The sequence below is a fragment of the Bos javanicus genome, chromosome 6 (genome assembly GCF_032452875.1).
Source record: "Bos javanicus breed banteng chromosome 6, ARS-OSU_banteng_1.0, whole genome shotgun sequence".
Classification (NCBI taxonomy): domain Eukaryota; kingdom Metazoa; phylum Chordata; class Mammalia; order Artiodactyla; family Bovidae; genus Bos; species Bos javanicus.
The window spans coordinates 36,125,813-36,138,408 of record NC_083873.1 but is presented as its reverse complement, the minus strand read 5'-3'; the positions used below and the strand labels follow the sequence as shown (position 1 = coordinate 36,138,408).

Genomic DNA, 12,596 nt, shown 5'->3' with positions numbered 1-12,596 from the left:
GGCAAGAATACTGGAGTGGGTTGCCATTTCCTTCTCCAGGGGATCTTCCCAACCCAGCGATCAAACCTGGGTCTCCCACATTGCAGGCAGATGCTTTACCCTCTGAGCCACCAGGGAAGCCCAGTGTATAGGAGAAGTTCTACTTAAAAGATTTAAGATTTGGAAAGGGGCTCTAAAGTTAATGCAATCACTCTTCTGGGTGTATCAAATAAATATTTTCAGTTAAATGAGTTTTTCTTCTCAGTAGCAATACAAATATGTGCATTTTGGAAATTGTCTTAATAAGGAAAACAAAATTTTACACATTATACCCTTTATTCAGTCATATGTATGATAGTTCATATCAAAAAGTCTTAAAACAATACATGCTGGAGAGAGTGTGGAAGAAAGGGAACTCTCCTACACTGTTGGTAGGAATGTAAACTGGTACAGACATTATAGAAATCAGTATGGAGGTTCCTCAAAAAAATAAAAATAGAGCTATTACATGATCAGCAATCCCATTCCTGGGCATATGTCTGGAGAAAATCATAATCAAAAACATACATGCACCCCAATTTACAACAGCCAAGACACAGAAGCAGCCTAAATGTCCATTGACAGGGGAATGAATAAAGAAGATGTGGTGTGTATACGTATACACACACACACACAGCGGAATATTAGTCATAAAAAAGAATGAAATATTGCCATTTGCAGCACATGGATGGATTTGGAGCTTATCATACTAAGTCAAGTAAGTCATATAAGAGAAAGGCAAATAATATATATCACTCATGTGTGGTATCTAAAAAATGATACAAATGAATTTATTTAAAAAACACAAACAGACTCACAGACTTAGAAAACAAATTATGGCTACCAAAGGGGAAAGGTAGGGGTGAGGATAAGGAGGCTGGGGTTAACATATACACTCTACTATATATACAATAGATAATCAACAAGGACCTACTGTACAGCACAGGGAACTCTACTCAGTACTGTGTAATAATCTACATGGGAAAAGAATCTGAAAAGTAATAGATGTAAGTATAGGTACAACGGAATCACTCTGCTGCACATTTGAAACTAACACAACATTGTAAATCAACTATACATCAATGTAAAATACAAAAAGATAGTGGGCAATACAAAAATAAAAATATCACTGTTAAATAATAAGTGTGTTGAGCATTTTTGGATGACGATAATCCTGGATTACACAGTAAATATAACATATAAAGTATATGTTATATTTAAGACCACTAGGTCCAAAGAAGGTGGGGTGGTGGTGCTGAGGGAAATGCAAGGAACAGAACATGGGAACACAAGAAAAGAAAGAGTCTTCCTAAATGTTTCTGCCTAAAAAGCAGAGATAGCCTACCTTGGTTTTTGGAGATGGCTTTAGTGTGTCTCTTTCAAAATCTTTTGTTAGAAGGATGTTCTTACAATTGGCCTCCTATAAAAGAAGTATGAAAGAAACATTAGAGACTGAAGAATACTACCCTAAACAGAAATTACAATATAGTGAAAATCATTTCTGGATTGAGTTGTTCACACCAGAAGCTACTGAGATTGTAGTGAGAAGCCAAAACATTTCTTTTATTCATCACATACAACAGTGAAGTAACATACGACAGTGACAGAATCAGTATGGCACCTATGCTGCTGCTGCTGCTGCTAAGTCGCTTCAGTCGTGTCCGACTCTGTGCGACCCCATAGACTGCAGCCCACCAGGCTCCCCCGTCCCTGGGATTCTCCAGGCAAGAACACTGGAGTGGGTTGCCATTTCCTTCTCCAATGCATGAAACTGAAAAGTGAAAGTGAAGTCACTCAGTCGTGTCCGACTCTTAGGGACCCCATGGACTGCAGCCCACCAGGTTCCTGTGTCCAAGGGATTTTCCAGGCAAGAGTACTGGAGTGGGGTGCCATTGCCTTCTCCGATGGCACCTATAGGACATACACATTCTAAGATGATATATCATGTCACTTACATATTCACAGACAGCTCACCTCTCCTTTGGAGAGCTAAAGAGTAATTTTCCAAGACATCAACACCAAACTTTGAGTTTCCAACTTTCTCCAAGTATTTAACAAATGGGTTTTGAGTCTATAAATATTTTATCATAAAACAAATTCCTTCATATTGTTTAGCAAACTGCTACTGAATAGCGACAATATCAATATCCTGAGAAAAAATATCGGAGTATCTGTTTACAAAATAATTAAGCTTCTAAGTCCCTGGTTCACGTCAATATAGTACATGGAAAAATAAGAGCAGAGATTACGGGTGGCAGCTTACTTGGGGTTGGATAGATTTACTATTTATTTCTACATAATACCTGTATGCAGGTCAGGAAGCAACAGTTAGAACTGGACACAGAACAACAGACTGGTTCCAAATGGGAAAAGGAGTAAGTCAAAGCTGTATATTGTCACCCTGCTTATTTAACTTGTATGCAGAGTACATCATGAGAAATAATGGGCTGGAGGAATGATAAGCTGGAATCAAGATTGCCGGGAAAAATATCAATAATCTCAGATGTGCAGATGACACCACCCTTATGGCAGAAAGTGAAGAGGAACTAAAGAGCCTCTTGATGAAAAAGGAGAGTGAAAAAGTTGGCTTAAAGCTCAACATTCAGAAAACGAAGATCATGGCATCTGGTCCCATCACTTCATGGCAGATAGATGGGGAAACAGTGGAAACAGTGTCAGACTTAATTTTTCTGGGCTCCAAAATCACTGCAGATGGTGACTGCAGCCATGAAATTAAAAGATGCTTACTCCTTGGAAGGAAAGTTATGACCAACCTAGACAGCATATTAAAAAGCAGAGACATTACTTTGCCAACAAAGGTCCGTCTAGTCAAGGCTATGGTTTTTCCAGTGGTCGTGTATGGATGTGAGAGTTGGACTATCAAGAAAGCTGAGTGCCGAAGAATTGATGCTTTTGAACTATGGTGTTGGAGAAAACTCTTGAGAGTCCCTTGGACTGCAAGGAGATCCAACCAGTCCATCCTAAAGGAGATCAGTCCTGGGTGTTCATTGGAAGGACTGATGTTGAAGCTGAAACTCCAATACTTTGGCCACCTGATGCAAAGGGCTGACTTATTTTAAAAGACCCTGATGCTGGGAAAGATTGAGGGGAGGAAAAGAAGGGGACAATAGGATGAGATGGTTGGATGGCATCACCGACTTGATGGACATGGGTTTGGGTGGATTCAGGGAGTTGGTGATAGACACTGCAGTTCATGGGGTTGCAAAGAGTCGGACATGACTGAGCAACTGAACTGAACAGAATACATGAAAAGAATAATCTTGTTGTTTTAAAAAATAATACAGGAATTCACTTCTGAATAGCCATTAAGTTTAGTAAATTTTCCATTAGATGATTCTATCTCTAGATTAAGATAGAACAAAAATATGTAACAGGAAGATGATAGTTGACAATAATGCTAAGAATAAGTCAGATTTCTTTTACTTGCTCCATAACCTTTACCTCTGCATCTCATTTCTTTTCCCATCATGCCTACCATTCAATCACCTAAATAATGAGTTTTTTTCAGGTTCATCTCACAGTTAATTAATCATCATCCTTTTTTAAGATCATCATCTTTTAAACAAAACTACAGTCTACATACCTTGTAATGTTACTAAAATTTGCTGGGATTATTTTGTTTCTAAAGAAAACAGTATATTATTAGTATAAAACATCCCTAAAGGAAATAATAATACTACTCAGAAATAATAATATTACTCACTACTAATAAATAACTACTAAATTATAGGATATGTCAGGCATGGTGCTAAAGACTTTGCATTTATAATACCATTTCCACCTCAACAGTCTATGAGTTAAGTACTATAATTGTATTATCATTATTCCCCTTTGAACTATTAACATTACACAATAAAAGTGTACAGAAGTTAAGTAAATTGCCTAATGTCACACAGGATTCAAAGATGGTTTTGAATTACTTTAAAGCCTGAGCTCTTATGATCTATAGATACTACTTATCATCCAATATACTCAGCATCTTAAAAGAGTAGGTTGTAGAACTACAGCATTTTAAGCCAAGAGAATTTTTAAAGAAACAGTGTTCAGCTACCCTCCCCCGATTTTACAAGTGAGAGATGTGGATCCTGAGGTGATGTGACCAAAATCACACAGAGCATGGGGCCTGGGCCACAGGTCTGCACCTGGCACCTGTTCTCTGCTTTGCAGGGAGCAGTATCCCCAGACTCAGAGGAGATCAGAGTGTCTTGTGAGCTGGAGTGGGGGGTGTGGGGGGGTCACTGCAGTGCTGCCAACACACTCAGCTGCCTGTGGCCTCGCGCACAGCCCTATGTACGGATCAAGGGTACATTTCTGAGATGTCCAAGTAAGTGTGCCTTCCAGTCCCACCCATTCCCACCAGTCACAACACCTGCTGGTGGGAAGCTGTTTACTGGAAATAGTGAATGAACCCATTCCCGTTTCTGACTCACTGTGAGAGGAATAAACTGTAACCAGAATGACATTTAAAAGGCCCAAGTTATTAACTGCATAATCTGTTGTGTAATTTGGCTACACTTGGATAATATAATTAGGTATAATCCTTATACCTCTTTTTAAACTGCTAGTAAGTAAATGTTAGAAGGTGACGAGAAGAAAGAAGGCTGACTGGTAAGGGAAGTTAATAGGAACAACTGACCCTTGTTTATGTCTGTCTGGGTTTATAAATGCCTATAATTCTTTCTTCCTCATGCATAAACTAGAAGTGATGGTATTCCCTTTAAAAGTGATGGTACCACCCTTATTTTGCCTCCCTGTCCCTGTGAATTAATAAATATAAAGCTGAGAGTCAGCTTTTCCCTAAAAGACTCTGCAAATGCTTTCTGTAAACTTTTAACTGAAAGTGCCACCTACGTAAATTCTTTTATTTTTTGTTTTATGACTTCAAATTCAGACAACAGAGTCATTGTGAAGTTTAGTAGTCACAGCACAAAATGCAGAGTCAAGAGATCTGCTTTCTCATCCTAGTTCTTGAACTAATCATCTCTAGGAAGCCAGGCAAGCATTTTAACCTCTTGGATGTCTCCCTCAGTCCAAAGATCTATAAAACAAAGGGACTGATTATATGCGCTCAAGAATCCTATCTAGTCTTAATTTTCAAGATTTCATGATTCTTCCGGGAAACAGTATTTATTGACTCAAAGGTAAGCCACGTCCTCTTCAGAGCTGCAGTCCCAGAGTGCCATCAGAATGCTGCAGAGGTGTGGGCACCCCCGCAGCGGCAGTGAGCTACAGAACACCGGCAACGTTCCCTGCAGGGTAGTGGTACTCAGATTTCTAGAGAAAAATTAAGTAATTCAACTAGTAGCTTAAATCAGTAACTGGTAATAACTGAATTTATTGTTTTAAAACAGATATAGTGTGGAAACTCAGTAATACATTATGAGAAACAGTTTAAAGATTAAGCCTTTTTAAAGTTGTGCTTTTCAAAAGCCACTTATACTTGTAGGCATATATCTGAGAATTAAAAACATATGTCCACACAAAACTTTTTACATGAGTGCTCACAGTGGCATTATTCATAATAGTCCACAAATGTAAATAACCCAAATGTCTATCAACTGATGATCAGATTTTAAAAAATGGTGTATTCACACAATGGAATATTGTCCAGCTATAAAAAGGAATAAAGTACTAATATCTGCTAATAACATCATGAAAACAATATGCCAAGTGAAAGAAGCCAAACACAAAATGACAGACATATTGTGTGATTCCACATATATGAAATGTCCAGAACAGGCAAATAGCAGCAGGAAGGAGATTAACAGCTGTCAGGGTCTTGGGCATGACAAAAATGTTCTGGAAGTAGATAATGGTAATGGTTGTACAACTTTGTAAACCTGCTAAAACTCAATAAACTGCATACTGTAAACAAGTGAACTGTATGGTACATAAACTGTATCTACATTTAAAAAGCAAGGCTTTTAAAGCTAATCCCCAGTTCTCAGGGCAAAGGCAAGGAACCTCAGGTTTGTGTTTAAACTCTCCCCTTAGAAGAACTTCTTGGCAAAGGTTTGAAGTGGGGATGTTTTTGTTTGTAGGTATTAAACTACATGTGTGCACGGAAATTCTCTCAAATATTAACTGAACCCCATTACATGTGGCAGTCCAATGCTGGTCACTGGAGGATGGAATGATAAATTAGACACGAATATATTACACAGGGTATATTTATATTTATTTTAAACATTTCAACTGCTTGAATGAGACTTCTGACTGAACTGACTGCCCATTCTAATGACTCTGAGCAACAATCAATTGTTTAAACCTGCCGTGTCACTTTGGTATCATGAAAACACCTCTTTAAAACACAATAGGGAAAGAAAAAAATACCTTGTTTGTCACAGCTTTGTTGGCCTTGCCATTCACCCACTAATGACATTAAACAATATAAACACAGTTGCTGCTCCCTCAGCCGAGCCCACTGATCCCAGATATTCACAGAGTGTGCCTGCACTTCATCCAGGTCTCTGTTCAGTTTTTACCAGAGAGGACGCCCTCCCTGAACACCTCATCCGTGTCACTGCTGCTCTCCCCACCTGCGGATGCTCTCTATTTCTTCACTGTGCTCAGCAATACATGACTTTAATACTGAGTGGTTTCAATTCTTCACTATCCATCTCACGCTACTCCATGAGAAGACCTATATCACTCACAACGTGAGAAGACCTATATCCTATCACTTGTGAATATATTCACAGGACCCAGTACAGTTTGGCACATAGCAGAACCTCAATTGTTGTAGTGAATGAGTAAACCAAATCAATGAACAATATCCCTTTCTAATTTTTTGCAATCCTTTATGCATTCCTCTTGTTTTTAATTCCCTTCTTAATCAGCTTACACTTCAGGACCTTTCATTCCTTTTCTAATGCCCTTCATTTCCTTCCTCTGGTCTTTAATCACTGCATTTATCTCATAAAAGGAAGAATCCAGTGATATGCCTTCTCTGTGTTGAGAATGGAGCAACTGAAAGTGGCTGGGAAAAAATTATAGAAGTGGTTGACTGCCAATGTTAAATGTATTAACATAAATCTTCACAACAATCCTGCTATATTTCTTTAGTAAGGTTTCTATTCTCCAAGATGCTATTTCATGTCTCCTCTTTTCTCAAACCCCTTTCCTTCCATTTTTGCCTCACTGGAAAAAGAGACACATCAGAGAAAGTTCTCATCACCCTTCCTCCATATCCCCCCATCAAATTTACAAGCCACTCTCCATTCCTCCAGTTACAATAGAAGATTCTGGTCCTAATCAACCATTCCTTTAATGCCACCCTCAATCCTGTCTCCTTTCATCTTCTCAAGGACATCACTCTTCCAATTCTACCCTCCCACTCCCTCTCTATTAGACAATTCCCATAATCACAGGCAGGTTCTGTAACGATCCTAAATAACCAAACAAAACTCACTTCCTTAATCTTACTTCTTCCATTAGTGGTGGTCCCAAGTTTTTTTCTTTCCTTTATAATCCATTCCTCCAAAATAGCTGTTTTCATGATCTCTACTTCTTTAGCTTTCATGCCCCCAAATCTGTTTTGTTGTTGTTCTAGTGTTTATTTTTTAAGTGGTCACTACGCCACAGGAAGTACTGAAAACACTCAGAGCTTGGTCTCCATCTTACTCAGGTTCTTAGCCACATGTGACCCGGGTGCCTACTTCTAGTAGCTGCCAAATCATCACTGGGAGGGAAAAAAGTTGCCTAACTCACTGACTAACTTCACGTGATCTCTTTGGATTCTGCTTCTCCTCTATACAATAAAGTTACATATCTACTAGTTATTGGTTTGTTTTCTGTGTGTGTATTAGTCAGTCAGTTGTGTCCGACTCTTTGTGACCCATGGACTACAGACTGCCAGGCTCCCCTGTCCGTGGAATTCTCCAGGCAAGAATACTGGAGTGGGTTGTCATTCCTTTCTTCAGGAGATCTTCCCGATCCAGGGATCGAACCCAGATCAAACCCAGGTCTCCCGCACTCTAGGCAGATTCTTTACCATCTGAGCCATTCCTCTACTAAATAGAAGTTCTATGAAAGCAATAACTTGTCTTTCTCATGTGTGTGTTTCAGTCGCTCAGTCATGTCTGACTCTTTGTGACCCCATGGACTGTAGCCTGCCAAGCTCCTCTGTCCATGGAATCTCCAGACAATACTGGAGTGGGTTGCCATTCCCTTCTCCAGGGGATCTACCCCACCCAGGGATCAAACCTGGGTCTCCCATATTGCAGGCACATTCTTTACTGTCTGAGCCACCTATTAGGGTCTTTCTTATTACTAAAACTACATGCCACTGAAAGTGCCTCATATAGCAGGAGCTCAATAAATATGTGTTGAATGAAATTGGAGTGACTCAAGGGTTGATGCAGAGAAGTCTTTTCCCAAATGATACAATGATCTCAGAGCATTTTAACTTCTTTTAAATACAAACAATATCTAGTGACTCCTAAATTTGTATCACTATCTTTGACATTTCTACTAAGCTACTTATTTCTGTCTACTTGGCAACTCCACCTTGCCGTCTAATAAGCACCTAAATTTAGTATGCCCAAACCTGAGCTTTTGATTTATCAGCAAAAACATATTATGTCAGTCCTGAGTGTCTTTGCCAGATTATCAAATGGTACCCTGTGACTTAAGCCAAGGTCTTAGGTATTGACCTTGATGCCCACCATCAACCCTACCATCAAGTCTAGTCAGCACTCTCCAAAGTAAACTGGGATTAATTCACTTCTATGTACATGGCCAGCTCAGTCACAGCCATCATTGTTCACCTAAATTACTTCAATCGTCCTGCCTTCTACAAACTTTACATACATAAACCAAATGAGGTCACTCCACAAGCAATGTCTTATTACTCCTGGAATAAAATCTAAACTTTTTATCATTATCTACATAGCCCTGCAAGTTCTAGCCCATCCATACTTCTCTAACCTCACTCATACCACTTGCCCCCTTCCTTACTATGACTCAGCCATAGTGGCCTTCTTTTTCAACCTTCAAATACTCCAAGACCCTTCATGCCTTCAAGCATTTGCCCCTCATGTTCCCTCTCCCTGGAATGCCTCTCCACCATTTATTTAGCATGGCTGGTGTATTCTCATTCTTCAGCTCCTATGTCATCCCCTCAGAGATGCCTGCTTTAACAACCTCATTTAAAGTGGCTTCCCTGGTTACACTCTTACTGAAAGTGAAAGTTGCCCAGTCGTGTCTCTTTGCAACCCATGGACTATACAGTCCATGAAACTCTCCAGGCCAGAATACTGGAGTGGGTAGCCTTTCCCTTCTTCAGGGGATCTTCCCAACCCAGAGATTGAACCCAGATCTCCCTCACTGCAGGCAGATTCTTTACCATCTGAGCCACAAGGGAAGCCCAAGAATATTGGAGTGGGTAGCCTATGCCTTCTCCAGTGGATCTTCCCAACCCAGGAATCAAACTGGGGTCTCCTGCAATATAGGTGGGTGGATTCTTTTACCAACTGAAATATGAGAGAAGCCCCAACACTCTTATTAATCTGCTTTAATTCAATCACGGTGCTTATTCTAATTTGTAATTCACAATTTTATTTTACATTTGATTTATTTATCATACATTAATTTCTTGCATGCTAAGTCACTTCAGCTGTGTCCGACTCTTTGCGACCCCATGGACTATAGCCAGCCAGGGTTCTCTGTCCACTAGATTTTTCAGGCAAGAATACTAAAGTGGGTTGCCATGTCCTTCTCCAGGGGATTTTCCTGACCCAGGGATTGAACCCGTGTCTCTTATGTCTCCTGCATTGGTAGGTGGGTTCTTTACCACCAACGCCCCTAGGGAAGTCACGTTAATATTAACTTCAGTAGACTTTAAAGTTTCATGTGGATAGAGATTTGTTTAGTGTATCCCCAGTATTCAGTAGAGCTTCCCTGGTGGCTCATAAAGAATCTGCCTGCAATGTGGGAGACCTGGGTTCGATCCCTGGGTTGGAAGATCCCCTAGAGAAGGGCATGGGGTCTTGAGTATTCATTAGTATTTTATAAATTTTTTTTGAATGAATAAAGAGAACAATGCCGACTCCTACATTTCCCTTCCTTTTAGTATTAATTTCCAACCACTAAAGAAATGTGATGAACCTCCTTGATATTGAGAATCAGATAATAATACATTTTTTTATTACTTGGATAATATGATGATGAGTGAGGGCAGGTGGCAAATAAGCTACTATTATAACAGGCAGTTGTCAGAGAGCTGCAGATGGTAGGCTGGGGTCAAACCACAACAAGTGATTTGGTTGAACTTAGTGACTTGGAGATCAGAGGACAGACAGCAATGCTGATATGATTACAAGTGAGTGTAATAGCCAAAGCCTAAGGCCTCCTACAGGAAAGAGATACAAAGAACACTGCTACTTTGCACACAACCAGAATACAATAAATGTCACTGGCAGATTGCAGACCACTTCTTACAATACCATAAATGTCTCCTCTTTAATTCATCTGTATCTGCAAAATGAATGTTAATTTGACTGACTATAATAAATGAACAAGATGTTTTATTAAAACTCAAAAGCACTATGATGTTATCTTTACATAAATAAATGGAACAAATTGAATCAAACTAGCATTTAACAGATTTTCATTATATAAATGTTTGGGAAGAAATCTGTAGTTCTTGGGCTTGGACCAGGGAAATATAAATGGAGGAGATGAGAAGTAATAAAGTGTCAGAAATATTTTGAACTCATTACTTTATAAACTGCAACTATAATATGCACAGGTACAACCTTAACTGTCTTTTAAGTCTCTTGAAAATTGCTTTACAGAGAATGGCAGCCAGTCATTTCTAATTAAAGAAAAAGGAATGAGAATGAATATAGCAAGGGATGGTGAAATTAAAGATCGAAACATCACTAAACATTAGAATTTGGACTTCACTGGTGGCTCACACAGTAAAGAATCTGGCTGCAATGCAGGAGACCCGAGTTCAATCCCTGGATGGGGATGATCCCCTGGAGAATGAAATGGCAACCAACTCCAGTATTCTTGCCTGGAAAAATCTCATGGACAGAGGAGCCTGGAGGGATACAGTCCATGGGTTCACAAAGAATCAGACACTACTGAGTGACTAATGCTTTCTTTCTTCTAAACATTAGAATCTAGACTTGTGATTGTATAATTACAATCCATTATAGTTTTCTCTTCCTTTCGCTCTGTCACCTCTTATAGAGAAGCTTTTTGTAATAATCTCATCAAAAACAGCTCTCCCCAGTTACTCACAACTTGCTTTATTTCTGTCACGGTGCCTTATGGTTTAAGATTGGTTTGTGTGTCCATATATCGTGCTGGAGATTTCAGATCTATTCTCAATATCTGTGCATTTCTTTGTTAAGTTAGTCCACCACGTTTTCTTGTTTCACAGTCTTGACTTGAAGAAGCTCTAACTTTTTTACTGATTTGCACAGGGGTTTGAATCTGTTGTCGTAAGTGACCAAGCAAAGGCCAGACTCAAGCCTTTTTTATTTGCTGGTCTCTCTGCCTGGGATGCTCTTCTTCCTCATATCTATATACATGACTTACTCCACCAAATCACTGTGATCTCCACTCACCTCAGAGAGGTCTCCCTCAATTCTCTATAGAAAATAGTGACTTCACTTTCCTTTTCTCCTCTCATACACCATTAATCTCAAGTCCTTATCATGGTTTAATTTTCTTCACAGACTATATCATTAAATATCATGTTAATTTCCTTAATTGTTTACTGTTTGTGTCCCCTTACTAAAGAGGCAAACTCTATGAGGGCAGAGTTTTTTTTTTTTTTTTAATTAAACCTACAGCTCTAGTTCACAGAATACTGCCTGTAACATAGTAGGTGTTTAATAAATGGTAGTTCAAATTAGACTTAATTGATATTTACAGGACATTATACTAAAAAAAGCAGAGGACAGACTTTTTTTCAAGTGCACATGGTATATTATCTAGGATTGATCACATATTAGGGCACAAAACAAGTCTTAACAAATTTAAGAGTACAGAAATTATTTCAAGCACCTTTTCTGATCACAATGGCATAAAACTAGAAATTAACCACAGAAAAAGAAATGAGGAAAAATGATTACATAGACACTGAACAGCAAACTACAAAAAAAAAAAGAAAAAAAGAAAATACCCAATGGATCAATGATGACATGAAAGAAGAAATTTAAAAATATCTTGAAGCAAATGACAATGAAAACATAGCCATAAAAAAATCTATGGGATGCAGCAAAAGAAGTTCTTAGAGGGAAGTTCATAGAAATACAGGCCTTCAAGAAACAAGAAAAATCTCAAATAAACAACTAATCCAATATAATCCACCACCTAAAACAGTTAGAAAAAGAAAAACAAAGAAAACTTAAAGCCAGCAGAAGGAAGGAAATGTTAATAGAATAGAGATTAAAAAAACAGAAATATAAAAAAATCAACAAAATCAAGAGTTGGTTCCTTGAAACAGCAAACAAAATTGACAAACCTCTGGCCAGGCTCACCAAGAAGAAAAGAGCAAAGACCCAAATGAATAAAATGAGAAATGAAAAGAGGAGAAATCA

The 12,596-nt window shown here is 38.8% G+C and overlaps 1 protein-coding gene across 10 annotated transcripts in view; it reads right to left on the bottom strand.

The window, feature by feature from the left end:
- FAM13A (family with sequence similarity 13 member A) overlaps nucleotides 1–12,596 on the bottom strand; it is a 337,557-nt gene that overhangs the window by 170,295 nt on the left and 154,666 nt on the right. For 9 of the 10 annotated variants that reach the window (XM_061419687.1, XM_061419691.1, XM_061419689.1 and 6 more), the window contains one exon: nucleotides 1,364–1,438. The exons of the other annotated variant lie outside the window; for it this stretch is intronic. In XM_061419687.1, coding sequence (XP_061275671.1) covers nucleotides 1,364–1,438 — 75 coding nt within the window. The remainder of the gene's footprint in view (nucleotides 1–1,363; nucleotides 1,439–12,596) is intronic. 10 annotated transcript variants of the gene reach the window in all.